This window comes from Sebastes fasciatus, chromosome 1, assembly GCF_043250625.1.
Source record: "Sebastes fasciatus isolate fSebFas1 chromosome 1, fSebFas1.pri, whole genome shotgun sequence".
Lineage (NCBI taxonomy): Eukaryota > Metazoa > Chordata > Actinopteri > Perciformes > Sebastidae > Sebastes > Sebastes fasciatus.
Window position 1 is genome coordinate 40006281 of NC_133795.1, and position 20439 is coordinate 40026719.

Here is a 20439-nt window from a genome sequence, read left to right on the forward strand (position 1 = left end):
TGATGTGAAAACAGCTGTCCTGGGTTTTTTAAGTGATTGAGATGCGTCGGTAAATGCCCTGCCTCGGCACCTTCTCTGGTCATTTGTATCAAAACTTTACGGACTTGAAGATCTCTAACTTTTCTTGCTTTTGTTGAAAATGTTTCTTGATGATTTCTCTTAATATTTAAATGACTCTGTGGGACTTTTACTATTCAATAAATCACTCTTATCACCGCAAACTGCCCTGAAAATGTTTGTGTTTGGAGGGATAGGATTGTATGTGAGTAGGGATGAGCTCACATTGAAGAATGGAAGGACCTTCTCTGAAATTATCTCCTGACTAAAAGTGAGTGTAGTCCAAGCGTTGTGCCTTTTTCTTTGAGAACTTTTGTTCTTTAAATAAATATATGTATTTTTTTAAACGTGTATGACTAGGTTTGAACTAGTTTCTGTTTTTGGACTTCAAAGACTTAAATTAGGCTTTTCAAACATGCAGAGGAGGATTAATTAGGATTGAGGTTTAATTAACCTGTATTTGTAGTTTGCAAGAATATAATTACCAAATGCTGGTGTGATATCCATGTAGCTGTGTCACTATAGGATTTTTTGCTTAACTTCTGAGACCTTTAGAAATGTGATTTTGAGGTTTTCAGTGTAACTACAGTATAGTAGGTGTTAGTTAAGGGCTTTGCTTAAAAAATATACTTGTGAAATGTAGAGTGAAACTTTAGCACAGACCCCGCAGGAGCTCAACGAGTTTGTTTGTGGTTACAAACTCAAAAGTTTGTTTAAACTGTTGCATGTTGGGAGCTCAGGGGACTACACTGCCCCCTAATGGTCTACCAGTTTCATCACTGTGTGTTCCAGTTGCCACAGCAGCCAGTAAGGAGTGTTAATGTCTCTGAAACAAATGCGATCATTAATGAGGTCCACTGTGAGCTGCTTCCTTACAAAACACTTATCAACAGTTTCTGATGGTAATTAGCCCTCTGGGAGCAAAGAGAGAGGCCCGGTAATAGATGTTTATCGGAGCTCAGAGGATAACACTGATTACAGGCACTAATGAAAGCTCCTGGGATCTACAGGGTCTTCTGGTTTCCACCATCCTCAAAGATATGATCCTACATTACATCAAACAGTAAAAAGGAGCTCCAAACAGGTCAGTGTGATAAAAAAAACACTAAAACACGGTGCTAAAACACCTAAAAAATAACAATGACAACCCTAACAAGTCAATGTTTAGCAGGTATAATCAAAGAGTATAGAGAAAAGAGACGAAACTCTGGTGATTTTTTGACAATGGCCATAAGACGGTGCTGCGGTAGCGCTGCCGCCATTTTGGACTGAAAAGGCCAATGAGTCTGTGACCATGGATGTATAAAGAGACGTCTGTAAATCAGAGGATCATTTTTTTTTTAGGTAAATCAACTTCCCAGTAGGAACACTTAAATAGCCCTCATTTAAATCATTATGTCCTAAAAGTAGTAAAATGAACTAATAGCTGAATCCAGAGTTATTTTCCTCGGCATAACGAACGTGCATCAGACCCACGGGACTGCACCGCCCTGCACGCTCATATGACATATCTGGTTCTGCCGGCTTCCTGCTAGCTGTACTGTATGCGGCTGGAATAATGGATATATTGGCTGTAATTCATCACTTTTATTATCTTCTAATACACCCATGGGCTGTATGCTGTAAGCCTGTACCGTGGTGGATGTATTACCGTCTCTGTTCCCAAACAACCGGCTATCGGCCAGTAGCTAGTAGCATGACATCAGCAGAATTTAATGGAGTTGTAGGCTATTTACTCTTAGCAGGGCAAAAGCACAGTACACAACCTCTTCTACATCCATGGTCCGTGGTCTATTGGACTCCGTTTTGGATCCTTGACATGAAAAAGTTTGAGATGCTTTATGTGAATCTGTGTGCTGGATTTTTCTAATTTCCATTTATGTCCATCGCTCACTTTATGCTCCTCTGGGAAGCAGCCGAGCAAAAGTTTAATACAAAAATAAGTAAATAGTTATAATAGTATGCATATTTATAATAATTGTATTGTTCAACACAGGACATTTCATTATAGACATTAAAATTATGACAGTAGAATAGAAATAGTTTTGTTTTACTTTTGTGTTACACTTTGTAGGTTTTACTGGCGTCACTTTCAGTCCAAAATGGCGGAGGCGTAGCTCTGCTGTAGGGCGCTGACGTCGCAATGGAACAAACAATTGACTTTCACTTCTTAGCAATATATGTTCTTTGGTATAATGTTCATGTCTATGTTAACCATTTTAGTTTAGCGTATTAGCATGCTTACCTTAGCTAATTATCAGTTAACACAAATTCCAGCTGAGGCTGATGAATCTGGTCTTTAGTTCTGCAGGTATTTGGTCATAAACCAATGTATTGGACACATTAAAATGTTGAGCGGATGATGGCGCTGGATGAAAAGTCAAAGGATCACCAAAGTTGCCAACAATTCATCCTGAGGGCAACCTGATTGATGAACCACATTTCATCACAATCCATCCAATAGTTGACCATAATATGTAGGTAATAAGAAGAATTGCATCAATTTGGGAGATCCATTTGTTTTTCTGTCTGACACAGAGTCCGGTGATATCAGATAGCTTATCAATCTTAGACTGGAAGCAGTTGGAACTGATAGGTGGATTCTCCTCTTTTGATGGAGCTAGGCTAGCAGTTTCCTCCTGCTTCCGGTCTTTGTGCTAAGCTAGGCTAAACACGTCCTGGACCTGTCTCTGTGCTGGACACACATAGATGAGAAAACAAGAGGAGTTTGTGGAAAATATGCCCTTGATATGGTATAAGACATATAGAGAGTGAAATACCAAAAATAAATCGGTGGATGAATATCACTATCACGCGCCAGAAACACTCCTGTAGGAGATAATGAGACAGACCGAGTGAAGAGTAAAGACATAAGGCTGGTCTGCAGGCTGGTGTCCCCCCTGTCCGTCGCCCCCTGAACGCCTCACTGCAGCTTTTAATTCTATTAACCTGCAGGTCACCGAGACACCTGGGAGCTACGAGGCCTCCAGGACACCCATTACAGCCCAACAATAATCAATCATTGTCCAATATGAACGTACTTCCCGGGGATTCTGGGCTGGATGAAAGGATGTTCAGTTCAGACTGGGGTCACTTCCTGTGATCAAACTGACAACAGAATTTAGTGGAAGGGAGACAATCTGCAGCTGCTCAGTAAGCAGTGATGGGAGGTCGTTTTTTGTAACCACATTTTTTTCAAGCAAATGTAAATTTAAAGGAACAGTGTGTAGCATTTTGCAACCCGTTGTCACTCCCAACTCGTCAAATACTGCTGTTTGGTCAGTGCCCCTCGGCATCGAAAACCGACGCACGGAGGCACCCTTTAGCAACACTATGGGACGAACCGGACTTTCAGCTAACTCCAATGTAAACCCACCTGGGACATTATCCGACAGTCAGAGAAAGTGAGGCAGTATTAATAGCGTGAGAGTCAAGCGTTTTGCTATGGACAGAATTCCTTCATTTGTTAACACAAGGCTTTTATTCTGAAATATGTGCCGGACAGTGTTGCAGAACAGGCAGTGACTTGGAGAGCTCCATGAATATATATATATATATATATTAATTGTGGATTATTACTATTATTTACAAATTACCACACGTTTCTTAACCTTTTACTGTCTAAAAAAAATATAAATTATATTTATAATAAATTAAATGACCATTATGAAAGGTAAACTCTATGTAGAAAGAAAGAAAGCAGAATAAACACAGCAGACACGCAGCTGACACGCAGCTGACACGCAGCTGACAAGCAGCTGACAAGCAGCTGACAACTGACAAGCAGCTGACAAGCAGCTGACAAGCAGCTGGTGTGAAAACCCGACCCGTGAATCACGCAACCGCCACGCAACACAGCCGCCACACGCAGCCGCCCGCCGCCATGCGCCGCAGCCGCCACGCGCTCCTGACGTTCCCAGTGTGGATGAGGCGTAAACCTAACTTATTTTGAAAAAAACTTTGCTGGTCCCTTACTGACCCCCCAACACTCCCTGTACTCCATAATTTGTGTTTGCACGCTCTCACCTCCAAGTTTCCATTAAATGTAGTGAACACAGAAGACTATACCTAGCCCTACGTTTCCTATGTGCCAGTTAGTCTGTGCTAATTTCATTAAACACACCTTTAATTAGGAATACAAACATAAAACTGGATAAAAGTAACTACTATTTTGACACACGGTGCCTCTAAAGGATGGAGCCACAAGATTAGCTAATAATGCAGGACCTATCCAGTTGATGTTGTACTTTAGTGGTGAAAATGTCCTAATAAATGTACAATTAATCATATCACCAAAACCAATTGACCTGATTCAACCCATGGGGGTCTGGGGCGCTGGGGCAGTTGCCCTCTTTGCCTTTTTTGCCCCGCTGGCAATACAGCCTTGCCTGGGTGCCCTGTGGTACAAATGGTAAATATAGTATTAAATATGGTTAAAAAAAAACACATATTATACAGACATAGTTGGAGAACAAGCATATAAAAAAAGATTTAATCCATCTGTCCTTGAGTCACAGATTGTGCAAAATGTTTTCCTATACACCTGGTGAAAGGCGGGGGAATGAGACTTATGATTATTAAAACATAAACCAAATGTTACGGGTATAGGAAAAAGCCTCATATAAATATAATTCAAAGTATTGTGTTATTCCGTGATTTTATAAATCATTAAACTGAGGTTTAAAAGTCACAATATAAAGTTTGAAACTGTTTATGTTGTTTGAATGCCTAAAATCCCCCGGGGGCGACCAAAGCTGTATGAGCTAACTGGTGATTTCATGTTATTTGTGTGAGTCTGAGCAGAGAAACTTTCCTCCACAGAGAAGCTTGTTGATTGAGTTCAACAGGTGTTGTGGTGGGAGGTCGGGGTTGGCTGAAGCTTCCCTGCAGAGTTCCTTCAGGTACTAATTAACACATTGTCACTGTAACAACAGCAAACAAACATTGGTGGTGAAACAGTGAGGTCATATTTACATTACGTTACTCAACAGGGAAGCCTCATGGCTCAGACCACACTAAAGGAGCAATCATTTCACAACATCTTTTTGTGTGTTTTTGACCTCCAAACTGAGTCAGTTTTGATTCATGTGAGGTCAACTTTTATTTCATATCCCGTAGCCAAAAATCTTACATCACTTAAACACATCATGTGCAAAACTTGAATCATTCTCTCTGCCAGATCATAACAGTGCTTAACCTCGAGGTAACCTCACCTACAGTCCTCTGACTGACTAATTTCCCTGAGGCTCAGTCTCTGCACTGGTCATTCAAGAAGGACACTGTCTCAGACAAATGTTTGTAGCAACCATTCACCCATCACCACATACATCAAGTACTCCAATAAACTGCAGCACTTGCACTAATCAACGACAATAACTCTGTTACGGTTCCAGCAAAGTATCCATCACTTCTCCAAAGTTGCATAGAAACAAATGAACAGATGAATGGAAGCTTACAAAATTAGAACATTCTCCCCCTAGATGGCCAAACGGAGATAGTTCTGGGATTGGGCAAATAGGGACATCAGGTCCATGAATGTGGTCCAGTCCACTCATAATCCAGCAGCATGTGAAAAAGTCTTTTGTCAACAATGTTAACTCAGGGACCAAATATCCAGGGTTGGTCACAAGTCTTTGGGGCAAGTAAAATACTTTCTGGGTTTTTGGGCCCAAGAGAGTCAGATATTGGCAGAAGAACAACAACTCCGCACAGGTACCCACAAGACCAAGCAGCCTGGCAACTTCAGAAACAAGCCATCTGGACCAGAAGAGATTGGAATCAGAAGGACTGGGATCAGAAAAATGTGATGCTGGAGAATCACAGGACTCAGGAGATGCAAAAAAGGCCAGAGAGTAGACTTTAGCAGAGACCTTTGACAAACGGGCTCAGGCAGAGTCTGAGAAACAAGCTCAGGAGACAAAATCTCAACCTCGGTTGGAAAAGAGCTGTGCTTTGGGCCGAGTGCAGGTTCCAGACACCGAACTACAAGAGGAAACCTCTTTTTCCCAAAAGAATCAGGTATCTGCAGAAAAACAACCAACCCCAAGACCAAGTAGCCTAACTTAGGTTTGGGGGTGCCGACTTGGGTCTTAGGAGCTCCTGAGTCAGAACACACTTCTGTAAGCAGTCTGGATTTGACTATGAAGCAGACACCCTGTTTCAGCAGACCCCAGCAGAGTGGAGGGGTGTACCTCCCTCGCTGATCCTGGACTTAGCTGTTGGACTTCAGGAACTTAGAATCAGTCATAGTCGCATCTCTTAAAGGAGCCACAGCTGTCAGTGTTGGTTTGGCGATGCCACACATGACAGAGCTAATGACACTGGTCATCACTATAGACTATGGTAAGAGCCACAAGCAGGCCACAAGTGTTGCAGGTTAAAGTTGTCATGGTGACACTAGAAGGCATTGCTGGAAGAAGTTTAAGACGGTGAATGCTTTTTCAAGCGCAGCAGAAGGGAAGAGTTTAGGGCTCAATCCCTTCTGATTGATGAATACGTCTATCAAGCTTTTCTCAGGTCACCAAGGAGTAGCCTTGATTTATGTCAGAAGAAAGACATACGGACATACTGTTGAATCAGGTATACTGTACAATTATTACTTCTGATAGTAACATTTTGGTTTGAACCTGGGGGAACATAACTTACACTTTCTTCTAAAAAATGACAGAGGTTGTGGTCTTCTGGCAGAGGGTTGGCTGTTGGGTATTTTACATTTGCAGAAACTGGTATCTTGTATCTTGTGTTGAAAGATCGTATGACTTATGTGACAAATCACATTCCTCTTCTGACTTTTGTTTCAGGTTGATGGGAAACTAAACCTCCAACAGCTTTACCCTCCAACTGGAGGGGTTAAAGGTCACAGAAGTTTCAGTGTACCTTCCCTTTCTGTTTTTCTTTTTCTCCTACTTAATTATTATGTTAACTAATGTTGGCATTATAGTCCTGGGTTTCATTGACAAGAATCTTCACCAGCCCATGTATCTCCTTTTTTGCAACCTGCCAGTTAATGACATCCTTGGGAATTCTATCATGGTGCCCCGTTTGCTTTCAGATATCTTGCAGACATCAGTTATTATGTGTTAACGTGTGGTCTAAGTTTTCACCACACACATGTTCGGCACCACTTCCCACACAGTGCTCATGATTGTGGCCTTTGACAGATATGTGGCCCTCTGTAATCCCCTGCGGTATGCAACCATAATGACTAACAAAATGGTGATCAAGCTGATTGTCTCTGCCTGGGGAGTGGCCTTTGTTTTGGTCGGGATTCTGCTCGGTCTGACTATACGACTTCCCTCAGTACTCAGACTACAGAAAACTTGCTGCCATTTTGTTTCATATTGTCCCCAGCAGCCTCGACCCCATTATTTATGGGGTTTTTCCATCATTATGGAAAAACCTTGGGGCATGAGAAAGGAACCACTGTGCAAGCTTTGTGGGGGGCACGGGCACCATGGCGCACATCCTGTCAGGGTGTAAAACAGCACTCCCCCAAGGAAGGTACAGATGGTGCCATGACAAGGTGCTCATGGAACTCGCTAACACGTTGGAGCAGGAGAGACACAAGAAACGCCATATACAGGGGACACCAACACCATCAAATCAAGTTCGTGAGGGAGGTAGAAAAGCCATCAACCACAGCAAGAACATCAAACAACCTGAAAACCTGGACCAGGAATGGAATTGGGCATTCGACAACCACCGATATAAGGTTTCATGGACGATCTCACTGTGATAACCACAACCCATGTGGAGGCGAGATGGGTGTTAACAGTGCTTGACCATATGGCAACATAGGCTAGGATAAAGTACAAGCCAGGAGAAATCCAGGAGCATGGTGATCGCAAAAGGCATAGTAACAAACAGATTCAAGCAGACGGAGGAATGGCTGAGAAGGATAAAAAAATCAGGACTTCTGGAGAAATTCAAAACATGGCTCTACCAATACAGACTTTTTGTTGTGTTTGACTTTGACTTGCCCCAAACTGCATGTGATTATCATAAAGTGGGCATGTCTGTAAAGGGGAGACTCGTGGGTACCCATAGAACCCATTTTCATTCACATATCTGGAGGTCAGAGGTCAAGGGACCACTTTGAAAATGGCCATGGCAGTCAAAATTCAGCGTTATTTTGCCTCTGTCATGAACTAGTATAACATGGTTTGCTACCAGTGGATTCCTTAGGCTTTCTAGTTTCATATGATACCAGTATCTTCACTCTAACTTTAAAACCCGCTACAACCTCTGAAAGATCGGCGGCACATTGGTTGTATATAAATATATTTCTTCTTCTTCCTATATATAGTTTTATTCTTGATACGGTGGAGGTCCACTGTCTAAGCCTCTCCCGTCACATCCGTTTCACTTCTGTTATCTCTTATGTTATTTGTTTAGATGCAAAATGAAAGTAAAAATAAGATACACACATTTTTTCGAGCAACCCCAAAAAAAATAAAGATATTTCCCCTCACAAATTAGTGGTATTTTCTTTTTAATTTATAAGGGACATGTAATGTTTTATACTTCTGCTGAATATAATCCAATCAATCTCATTTCCATATATGTATTTTGTATATACAGTTCCCTTTGTTAACACCTTATTTTGAAAACCGGACGTACAGTAATCCCACGTGTCTACTTCCTCTAACTTCTCCAAGGTGGTCTCTAGCTCTCCCGTCAGCTCCGTTCTCTTTATACATCCATGGTCAGCTCCATCTGGGCCGTTTGAATGCATTTAACATAAATGTCAGTATATGGGTGCTCTACAGTTGTAGCGTCGGCCCATTTGACCACGGAGATGAGAGCGGCGGCCGGTTTGACAGCACGTTACTGCAATAGTTAGCATGCAGCTTTAGCCGTGATGTCTAGCTCTGCTTTTCCTGCAATGTGTGAAACCCAAAGTGTTTCCATCCTTTACTGTATGTGTAGTGTTTACCATGTTGGATTTAACATGTGAGGTTGCAGGTCGTATCCACGCAGACCCTCTGCCATTTTCTACTTTCTTGTTTCGTCTCGCTGCGGTTTGTTTTGGTTGACGGATACGGAACGGATATGACGTCACGTTACTCAGACTAAAACAATAAAAGTGGTAACTTCCTTCTACCTCCACATAGACTCAAATGAAGCAATACATTGATTTTGGAATTCAAAAATCTATTTAAAAAAAAAGATTGGTTGAAAATTGTTGACCGATCAGCACTACATGATACTAGTGTGTCAAAAACATACACAAGCAAACAATAAAATATTTGGTGATATATACATAATACCTGTTGCCCGCTCTTCATGCCAATACCTTAAATTAACTGACAAGAGATACACATGCTGGTTGCTGAGTACCAGTGGTTGCCAAGCAACAGTTGACCTGTCTGACTGATGCAGCGAATAAAAGTGTCTGCAGTTTCACTGCTGGTCTGAGGTGGAGGTCTGTGTTAGCACCCTGCCCTCAGCAGCTGCCTCATTCTGTGTTTCAGCTATGTTTATCTAAATGTAACTTGGCTGTGTGTTTACAGCATATTGTGAGACGCATGTATCCTTCATTTACTGCAGCAGCTTATAGAAGAGTTCTCACTTAAGTGGAGGATAACGTGTTCAGAAAGAAATCTAATCAAAACTTTCCACTCACTTATCGTCAAGTGATTTTAAAGGGGGCAGGTTCACCCAAATTATAGATAGTTATAGATTTATTTGCCATATTTTATATGTGTCTACCTTCACTCTTATACATTAGAGGTGAATGGAAGATAGTTTGTGTTGCTTGCTGCATTGAAAAATGACATTTAAAAAATTCAACATCAATGTATGTCTGTCCTGGGAGAGGGATCCCTCCTCTGTTGCTCTTCCTGAGGTTTAATTTTTCTCCTTTTTAAATTGTTTTTTAGGACATTTTGAATGCCATTTTATGTAATACAGGTGAATCAAACTTTAATCAATTAGGCTGAAATGAAAAAAACAAAGGCACACTGAATTAATATGTTGGATACATCTCTAAAAAATTCAGTTCAGAGTGACAAAATGTGTCAAATTACAGCATGTCATTGTTATTGAGAGGTGGACATATTTAGATTCACTGTGACTACTTTATTAAGGTGTTTTTAAAGAGTCACAGTTGTTTTTCTGTAACTATAACTCTAAATACAACTGTGGCAAACACAGTTATCTATACAAAAGACGTTATTGCTATGTGACAGATGAAATATGGAAAACAGCACTTTTGGTGGGGATATTCTAATCCTAGAGGGGTTAAAGGTCACATCCCAGTCCTTTATTCCTGCTTTCATCCTCCTCCTCCTCATCTACATCTTCATCATGGTGTCCAACATCGGCCTGGTGGTCCTGATCTTGAGGAGCAGGAGCCTCCACCAGCCCATGTACCTGCTCTTCTGCAACATGAGTATTAATGATGTTTTCGGGGCCACGATAATTATACCTCACGTACTCAGAGATCTTTTAATATCAGACTCGGTCCGGTACATTCATTACATCGACTGTGCCATTCAGGCCTTCTGTGTCCACCTTCATGCGAGTGCTTCTCACACCGTGCTCATGATCATGGCCTTCGATCGCTATGTGGCCATCTGCGACCCCCTGCGATACGCCACCATCGTGACCAACAGGATGGTGGTGGAGCTGTCGGTGGCGGCGTGGGGAACAGCCTTCGTGCTGGTGGTGATCCTCGTGGGCCTCAGCGTCCACCTGTCGCGCTGCAGGTCAGTTATATTCAACCTGTTCTGCGACAACGCCTCCCTGTTCAAGCTGTCCTGCGAAAGCGTCCTCGTCAATAACATCTACGGCCTCGGCTACACGGTGGTCCTGCTGGGCTCATCCATCGGCAGCGTAACTCTCACCTACCTGAAGATTGCCACAGTGTGTGTGCGCAGTAAGAGCAAGGTGTTGAACAGCAAAGCGCTGCAGACCTGTGCCACTCACCTGGTTGTCTACATCATCCTTCTGGTGTCTGGCTTCGTCATTGTAATCCTGCACCGTTTCCCTCAGCTGGCAGACCACAGGAAGGTGGCGGCCGTTATGGGACATGTTGTCTTGCCGGCCCTGAACGCCGTCATCTACGGCCTGCAAATCAAAGAGGTCCGGCAGACGATTAGGGCTTTGTTCCATAACAATAAAGTAGCTTTAATGGGTGTAAAATGATACAATGTGATGAGAAGGCCGAGCAAAAACAGAGGTACCTTTGCACAGGATGCTTATAGAATATAATGCAAAAACTTTTAGTGTACTTATTTCTACATGGATCATGTTGAAATGATTCCATTGTACTGTTCAGCAGGGTAGAGGAATAACCATAACACAGTGGTGGGCTGCTGGCTTTTCATTTTCTGGAAAGAAATTAAGCTTTAATGAACTACATTGTTCCAAAATTCTGCCTATTTTGTTATTGATCAATGCGTAAGAACTGTAAAAAACGATTATATCCAACAACATTACATCATTAGAGTTATGTGACATTCACACTATCAAAGTTTTTGAAGCACTCCACATTTCTCTGGTTGTAAATTTCAGATTTAAAAGTATAATTTGTGATACAAATTGTTGAATGACTTCATATTTGTTCATATTTTGAGACTTACACTAGAAATATCAATTGTACCATACACACTATGTTTAACAGTGAAGTACAGCTGCAAATATATTTTTAAATAAATACATAAAAACAATAATATTGTAAACCATGATTGGTATTTGTGGTCAAATGGTGAAGCCATTTTGTTAAACAAGACTCTATTATGTTAAAGGTCCCATATTATAAAAAAATGATATTTTCATGTTTTTTTTATTATAAAACAGGCTTAGGTGCTATATAAATACTGTGAAAGTATTGAAACGCTCAATCCACAGGGAAATACACACAGCCCATATTCAGAAACTCTACATTTGAAACAAGCTGTCTGGATTTCTGTCCATTTGTGATGTCACAAATATACAATATTTAGACCCTTTACACAGATTTAAACGTAAACATTGTGTCCCAGTTTATTCCTGCTGGCAGTGTATGTAAATGTCATCAGTCACAAGTATGAGCCTGAAAATGAGCATGATATGGGAACTTTATGTCCAGCGGTACATGTCCACGAGGTCCGGCGAGGACACTAAGGGACGAGCTTCTCCACTCAACTGGGCGTTCAACATGACGTGGAATGCACGTGATTGGTCCCCGGTTTTCTTCGTTTCAAACAGGAAACAACATGGCGGCCTGCTCATAAACTTTCTTTTATTCCGTCTAAACATACCACCAAAATCTACTTCTGAAAATATTTTAAGCGAAAAATACGCGATGCTACTGCTGAATCTTGTTTCATTTTAGAACTAGATCGCATAGTTTAACAAGTTGGTCCAAGTTTCTTGCCTTGAGCCGGACAAGTCATGCTGGACAGGCTCATTTGCATAAAGGACTGTTCCCGACTTTTCATTTTGAAAGAGCAACGGCCAATGAGGAAACTGTTTACACTCGGTCGACCAATCATGTACCTTCATCACTCAGTCAGTCACTCGCTGACAGACTTTTGCGTTAGTAGGGCCCTCTGCGGTCCAGCCAAAATATCACGTCTCAATTGATATAAATATGTAAAAATGTCTCACACACATTGACTTTTTCTTATCAAATTAGACACTTAATCAGGAATAATTAAGAAAAACACAGGTGTTACTAATGGCTCTGTTCTATTCAAGTAAACTACAACAGTGTGACATTTTTTTATGAGTCTTTTCCAGTTAGAAAAAAAATTATTGAAATATCGCAGAAAATGTTTCCCTCTTGTCTCAGGTGTAACAGTAGTTGTGTTATTGAAAACAGAAGCAGACTGAGTGAATATATGATGAGGTACATGAAGCATGAAGAGGTGAAAACACAAGATGTGTCTGGAGCGATGTGGAGACTGTAACCTTTCTCACATTAATATATGAAACTCACATATGAAACACAAATGTCACATTTTCATCATCATTACATAAGTGTTCAATGCCCTTGCACAAGCTCCTCCAGCATTTAGGCAACAAAACAACTTGGTTAGGTTTATAGTCACAAAGATAACACATTTTTTTTGAACGACTCTTTTTAGTGTCCGGTATGTGCCGGGTCAGCATGCCCACTGTACCGAGTGCTCATGAATCCTACTTTTCCCATTTGCTGTTATCATAGGGTACTGCTCACGCTGCCTGCTACAGTGGTGCAGTCCAGCCCAGTCACACAGCAGTCTGTGAATAGTCCCGAAATTTAACGCATTGATTAGTGTACAAAGACACTTTTTTTTCGTGATGTCAGCACAAAATAATATGTAGAATATGTAATCCATGCAACTGTAAACCAGGAAGTATAGAAGGAAGGAGGCCGGGGTGGATGGGTGGGTCAAAAAATAGAGGACTTTCACTCAGGAGAAGGTGTTCATGTTCCGTGTGAAACCACAAGTCAACATTGATTTATTTGTCACCTAACTTTTATACTTAAGTAACAGCACTTCCGGAGTTATTTAAAACAAAAACACAATCGTTTCCTAAAGCTATCTAAGTATTTTTTGTCACGTAACTTCTATACTTAAGTAACAGCCTTTCCGGAGTTATTAAACCCAAACCACAATCGCTTCCTAAGGCTTTGTAAATATTTATTGTCACATAACTTCCGTACTTAAGTTACGCCACTTCCGGTGTTATTTAAACCCATACTGCAATCTTTTCCTAAACCTAACTAAGTAGTTTTGTTGGTTAAGCCTAACCAAGTCGATCTTTTCCTAAAGTTAATTAAAGCTGGGCATACACTGTACGATTTGAGAAATGTTGTTGTGTAACTCATACTCATAATGTACGAGTAGATCGTTTGCGATGTAAAGCCAAAGCTCACGATTTATGTGCTCAAACTGTACGGTCTGTTCGTCAGCCACGACCTGAGTGATCAAACTGTACGTGGAAAATCGGAAAAGAAACAACCAAAAAAACTGAGGGCCGTTCTGGCTGTTGACAGTTGTTGATAAAGATTGGTTTGAAAGCTCCGAGACAGGTAAAGTTTGTTTGCTAGCAGAGGTCTGTACTAGTCACAATGCTAAAAATGCAGAAACGTGCAGCCTTGATCATCTGTGCCATCCTGTCTGCTGAAACGTCTAAAAAAAAGGCGCTGGCGTATATGGACTTGCAGGTGGCGAAGAAGACGTGGACAGTATGGCTTGTCCATTTTGCAGAGAGTATTGGAGGTAAATTAGCTACGTTTTACTATATCAGTTGTAGCCTACATTGTTATCTTGATAGCTACGCTTTGATTACTGTAAAAAGAAGAGAAAAAAGGCACTGACGTTGGGGAATCAGCTCGTGGCTCGTGGCTCTGCTTCAACTGTGCGTGAGCCATGTCAGAAATTAATCCGACTGTCCTTTGGAAGGAGTTAATCGGTCCTCGGTCCCCGGTCCCCTCTGTACACAAGGACGCCCGACAAAGCTGAAATTTGATACGACTCTAAAATTAGTCATGCGGCTCAAAATTCGGCCCAGAAACGGGCTAAAATCATACAGTCTATGCCCAGCTTAAGTAGTTTTTGCGCGTGGCGGCTGCGTCTCTTCTTGAGATTCGAGGTCTCGCCTATTTTTACCACAAGCCACGCGCGGTTCACAGCAACAAAAGAAGGTAAAAGTGATCTTTTGACCATATATTGACATCATACCAGGAACATCTCTTGAGTTTCAATGTTTGTATCTGTAGAGTATGTCACGGACATGAAAAAAAAGAACGATTTATTTTTAAATCAACACTTCCACATGCTTTCATTGCAAAATAAAAGCCCTCAAGCATTTTTTCTGTTGACAGAATTTCTTAATTTTTTTACACAAGGCCTTTATTCTGAAATATTTGCAGGACAGTGTTGTAGAACACGCAGTGACTTGCAGAGATCCATGAATGAATAAGGTACGGGGTTTTAATTGTGGAATATTACTATAATTCTTAAGCTTTTGCTGTATAAAATAAAATATAAATGACATTTTGTGATGAATAATGAAATGGCCATTATGAAAGGCAAACTCTATGTAGAAAGAAAGGGCTGGCAGCAGCAGCCCAGCAGCGGCAGATACTCTGCCGGTGTGGATGCCACACGCGAGAGACACATAGCAGTTCAGCGAGGCAGCCATCGCACACTGCTCATGCGGGCAGTCTGGCCCAAGCGTAGGCCTAATGAAGTCGATCTTTTCCTAAGCCTAACTAATTTTTTTTTTTTTTAAAGTTATTTTTTTGGGGGCATTTTCCATTTTTATTGACAGGACAGTGGATAGAGTCTTGAAAGGGGGGAGAGAGAGAGTGGATGCGGAAAGGGCCACAGGCCGGATTCGAACCCGGGCCGCCGCGGTCAGGACCAAGCCTTAATACATGGACGCCCGCTCTACCAACTGAGCTAACCCAGGCGCCCCTAACTAATTATGTTGTTGCCTAAGCCTAACTATGTGGATCTATTCCTAAACCTAATTTAGTAGTTTTATTTTGAAAATACTGGAGCGGAAATTGACACAGAAAATACATCGTTGAATGTCGTGCTGAGTGTCACGAAAAAATTGAGAAATTTTTGTCCATGTAAACGATTAAATTCCAGACAGCATGAAACATAGTGTTGTTCATGAAAGATTGAAAGGTTTGTTTCCAGGCAACTGTTGTCAGAGTTCAGTGACACCAAAAACCCTGGAGCCCAATGCATGGCAATCATTCAGCTTATAAACGTTGTCAGCCCTCCTCGGGTCAGAGTGGAGGAGGTTCATGTCAACACAGGTGAGCATGAGACACACATTCCTACACAGTCTCGAAATTATGCTGTTTGTTTATTGAATAATGCCAATCATGTTTTTATGGTCTGATTATCTCTTCTTTAAACCATCTTACATACGTTTATCTTTTCGATTATTACGGCAGTCTTTGTACTTAAGCAAAAATCTGTTGATATGAGATTCTATAATGAGTTGATTTTAATTTGCTGCCTTGTGTGAAACACTTACAAAATAAAGATGATTAATATGTTTAACACTTGAAATTAAATCTTGAAAACATGAAAAGTATTTTACAAAATTAATATCATGGCATACTGTTTAACACAATGAAAACATATTTGTCAAATGAGTCATTATTTAACACAAATGCCCCCCAAAAATGATGTTTCATTTAATGAAATGATTCTGCTCCGCAGTAGGCACTTACTTTCAAAGGCAGTATTCTTATAGTATGTCTTGTTTGAATAATTTGATCACATCATTTAACCAAGTTTTAGATTTCAAAGGCAATCACGCACATTGTTGATATGTTTCATCTCTGACCACAGAGAAATATTTTAATATGCTCAATTTGCGCAAAGTATTTTCCACTATTTCTATTTCTTGCATTGAACGGCTGCTGCTGCTGCTGAGCTGTTTGAGAAGCCGGTTCTTCAACTGTTTGTGTAGATCAATAAACAGTGTCTATATAATCTTCAAAACATTGTCATTTTTAGAAACAGGGTTATATTTTTGATATTAAATGCCACTTATATATTTTTCTCTCTCCCATCCTCACTAGGCTTAAATTAATCCTATGGAGAACCACACTTTAAATACAGATGTTCTGCTCCTGGAGGGGTTAAAGGTCACCCCCCAGTCCTCTGTTCCAGCCTTCATCCTCCTCCTCCTCATCTACATCTTCATCATGGTGTCCAACATCGGCCTGGTGGTCCTGATCTTAACGGAGAGGAGCCTTCATGAGCCTATGTACCTGCTCTTCTGCAACATGAGTATTAATGATGCGTTCGGGGCGACGACCATCATCCCTCGCTTGTTAAGTGACATTTTTATTCCGATCACAGACCGGTACATTCATTACATCGTCTGTGCCGTTCAGGCTTTTTGTGCTCACTTTAATGCGAGCGCCACTCACACTGTGCTCATGATTATGGCCTTCGATCGCTACGTAGCCATCTGTAACCCGCTGCGATACGCCACCATCATGACCAACAGGATGGTGGTGAAGCTATCTGTGTCGGCCTGGGGGGTATCTTTATTGATGGTGGTGATCCTTGTGGGCCTCAGCGTCCGCCTGTCGCGCTGCAGGTGGGCTATAGTTAACCCGTTCTGCGACAACGCCTCCTTGTTCAAGCTGTCCTGTGAAAGTGTCCTCATCAATAATATCTACGGTCTCGGCTACACGGTGGTCCTGCTGGGTTCCTCCATCGGCAGCGTAACTCTCACCTACCTGAAGATCGCCATAGTGTGTTTGAGCAGTAAGAACAAGGCGCTGAACAGCCGGGCACTGCAGACCTGCGCCACCCACCTGGCTATGTATGTCATCATGTTTGTGTCAGGCTGCATCATCATCATCCTCCATCGTTTCCCTCACTTATCAGACCACAGGAAGCTAGCGTCCATCTTGTTCCACGTGGTTCCTCCTGCCATGAATGCCATTATCTACGGACTGCAAATCAAAGCCATCAGACAGAAAATTTTCATAATGTTTACCAGGAATACATGAGGTGAAATAGGTTCACTGAAAAGGTTCAACACTTACAGCAAATAGTAGGGGACTCAGACAATCTCCTTGCCTGGCTCCTCTTTTAAGGCAAAAGAAGTCAGTCCATTAACTCTAATCCGTGATTTGGGGTTTTTGTAGACCATTTTTTAATCAATCTATAAAAGTTGAGTGAAATCCAAATATTTTCAATGTATGATACAGGAAGCTCTATTTTACTCAGTCACATGCCTTTTGTGTGTCTAAACTGAGCATCATGGTAGACCTGGGACTGTTTTTGTGCATGATATAATATTCAATGTTCTCCTAATATTATTAGTACCTTGTCTTCCAGGAATAAAACCTGTTTGATCCAGTGTAATTAATTTGGCTATTAATTTCTTCATTCTCTGTGCCAATATGCTTGTCCATATTTTTAAATCATTACACAGTAGGCAAACGGGTCTGTACCCCTCACAAGAGTCTTTGCCCTCGTTATACAAGACCGAAATAATGGCTTCTGACCAGGCTTTAGGGCAGGGGTCTCTAAGCAACCTGCAGCTCCGGAGCCTCTTTAGTCCCTCTCCAGTGGCTCCCTGTGGATTTTTAAAAACGGAAATAAATAACTGTTTTTTGTTTACATTTTCATTTATCATTGTTGTAGGTTTATGGTACGACGGTACGACGGAGTATTAGGGCCATATTGAGGAAAAAATTAAATCTGAGATTTCAAGAATAAAGTCATAGGTTTACAAGAAAAAAGTCTTAATATTATGAGAATAAAGTTAAAGGTTTACGTGAAAAAAAAGTTGTAATATTATGAGAATAAAGTCATAATATTATGAAGTAGTAATTTTGACGTGTTATTTTTTTTTTTTCTCGTAAAATTATGACTTTATTCTCGTAATAATTTAACTTTTTTTCTCGGAAAGTTATGACTTTATTCTCTTAATATTACGACTTTTTTTCTCATGAAGTTATGACTATTCTCGTTATGTTACGACTTTTTTCTCGTAATATTATGACTTTATTCTGGAAATCTCAGATTTTTTTCCCCTCAATGTGGCCCTAATACTCTGTTGTTCATTTGCATTTGGGCCCTCACTGCATTAGATTTATATACTATATACTTAGACTATAAACTGTGTTACCTTCATCACAACGCTTAAATCTTTTGCGGCTCCAGACGGATTTATTTTATTTTTTTTGCCTAAAATGATTCTTTTGATAGTAAAGGTTGCTGACCCCTGGTTTAGGTGGATCTGCTGATTTCAGAGCATAGTTAAACATTTCATATAGTATTGGACTAATCTCTTTTGCAAAACATTTATAATACTCCCCCGGCAACCCCTCCGTGCCAGGAGATTTATTGTTTTTAAGAGTTTTTATATTATCAGATATTTCCTGTAATGAAATTGGCTGTATCATTTCAGATGCCTCTTCTGTTGATAATGATGGTAATTGTAATTTATTAAAGAATTCCTGCTTTCTGTTTTCTAAATAATTAGACTCTGAGTCGTTAGATAGATTTTTTTAAATATTCTGCTACTGCTACTGCTATCTCTGATGGCTTTACCATAATTTGTTTGGAAACAGGATGCTCTGTTGCCTCTCTCATAGTATCTTTGGTTTGTGAAACATAGCACTCCCTCTGCTTTATGTTTAAACTTCATCTAATTGATTGACAGCAATTTTTTGATGTTCTTTTGTGTTCCAATTCCAATTCTCTGATTTTACCTTCCAATACTCTTTGCTCTAATAAAAATCTTTTTTCCAACCTAGATGTTATTTCTGTTATTTTCCCTCTCATGACTGCTCCCCCCCTCCCACAGAGTCGATGGTGAAACCTCACCATTGTCATTTTTTTGAAAATACTCCTTTAAATGTTGTTTTAATTCCTTTACCACCTTCTCATCTGATAGAATTGACACATTAAGTCTCCAGTATTTAAAGAAAGGTTCATTATCCAGAGCTACAGTTAGTGTGACAGGGGCATGGTCACTAACAGCCTGGACACACCAGGAACGTCATGAGCGCGTGGCGGCTGCGTGGCGTGGTGGCTGCGTGATTCACGCGTCGGGTTGTCACACCAGCTGCATTTCAGCTGCGTGTCAGCTGCGTGTCTACGGCATTTCTGCTGCTGCAGCTGCTGATGTCAGCCCTTTCTTTCTAAATAGAGTTTGCCTTTTAATGGCCACTTCATTTCATTATAAATATAATTTATATTTATTTTAGACCGAAAAAGGTTAAGAAATGTGTGGTAATTTGTAAATAATAGTAATAATCCACAATCAAAACTTCATACCATATTCATTCATGGAGCTCTCCAAGTCACTGCATGTTCTAGACATACACTGTCCGGTACATATTTCAGAATAAAAGCCTTGTGTTAACAAATTAAGGAATTCTGTCCACAAAAAGAAACGCTTGAGGGCTTTTATCTTTAAATGAAAGCAGGAAGTGTTGATTTAAAAATATGTCTTTACTTTTTGTTTCATCTCCGTGACATATTCTACAGATAGACATCGAAACTGTAGTAATGTAGCTGATATGACTTTCACTGTCTGTTGCTGCTGTTAGACGTGTGTCACACGCGGGCAGTGTGGCTGCTCTAACCTGTTAACACAGACGGCAAAATAAAAAACAACCGGTAACGCAGCCGCCACAAGCTCCTGACGTTCCTGGTGTGTCCGGGCTGTTATAGTTATGTTTTCTATGCTACAATTCAACACTTTGTGTATATGCTGTTGTGACACACAAAACAAATCTATTCTTGAATAACTGCCATGTGGACTTGAGTAAAAAGTAAAATCCTTTTCTCTAGAATTATTATTTCTCCAAGGATCAGTAAGACCTAATTCTTTAATAACATTATTTAATACTCTAGATTTTTTATTGTGATTGGGCCCTGCTTTGGTGGCAATCTATCTAATTTT

The 20439-nt window shown here is 40.7% G+C and overlaps 2 protein-coding genes and 1 pseudogene across 2 annotated transcripts; all 3 read left to right on the forward strand.

The window, feature by feature from the left end:
• The first annotated feature begins 6858 nt into the window (after positions 1-6858).
• Positions 6859-7792, forward strand: LOC141778412 (olfactory receptor 4K15-like; annotated as a pseudogene).
• Positions 7793-10254: 2462 nt separating this feature from the next.
• Positions 10255-11205, forward strand: LOC141778418 (olfactory receptor 52N5-like). Its single transcript, XM_074652671.1, has one exon. The coding sequence runs from the start codon at positions 10255-10257 to the stop codon at positions 11203-11205; it is 951 nt and encodes a 316-aa protein (XP_074508772.1).
• Positions 11206-16597: 5392 nt separating this feature from the next.
• Positions 16598-17527, forward strand: LOC141775681 (olfactory receptor 52N5-like). Its single transcript, XM_074649276.1, has one exon. The coding sequence runs from the start codon at positions 16598-16600 to the stop codon at positions 17525-17527; it is 930 nt and encodes a 309-aa protein (XP_074505377.1).
• The last annotated feature ends 2912 nt before the right edge of the window (positions 17528-20439 follow it).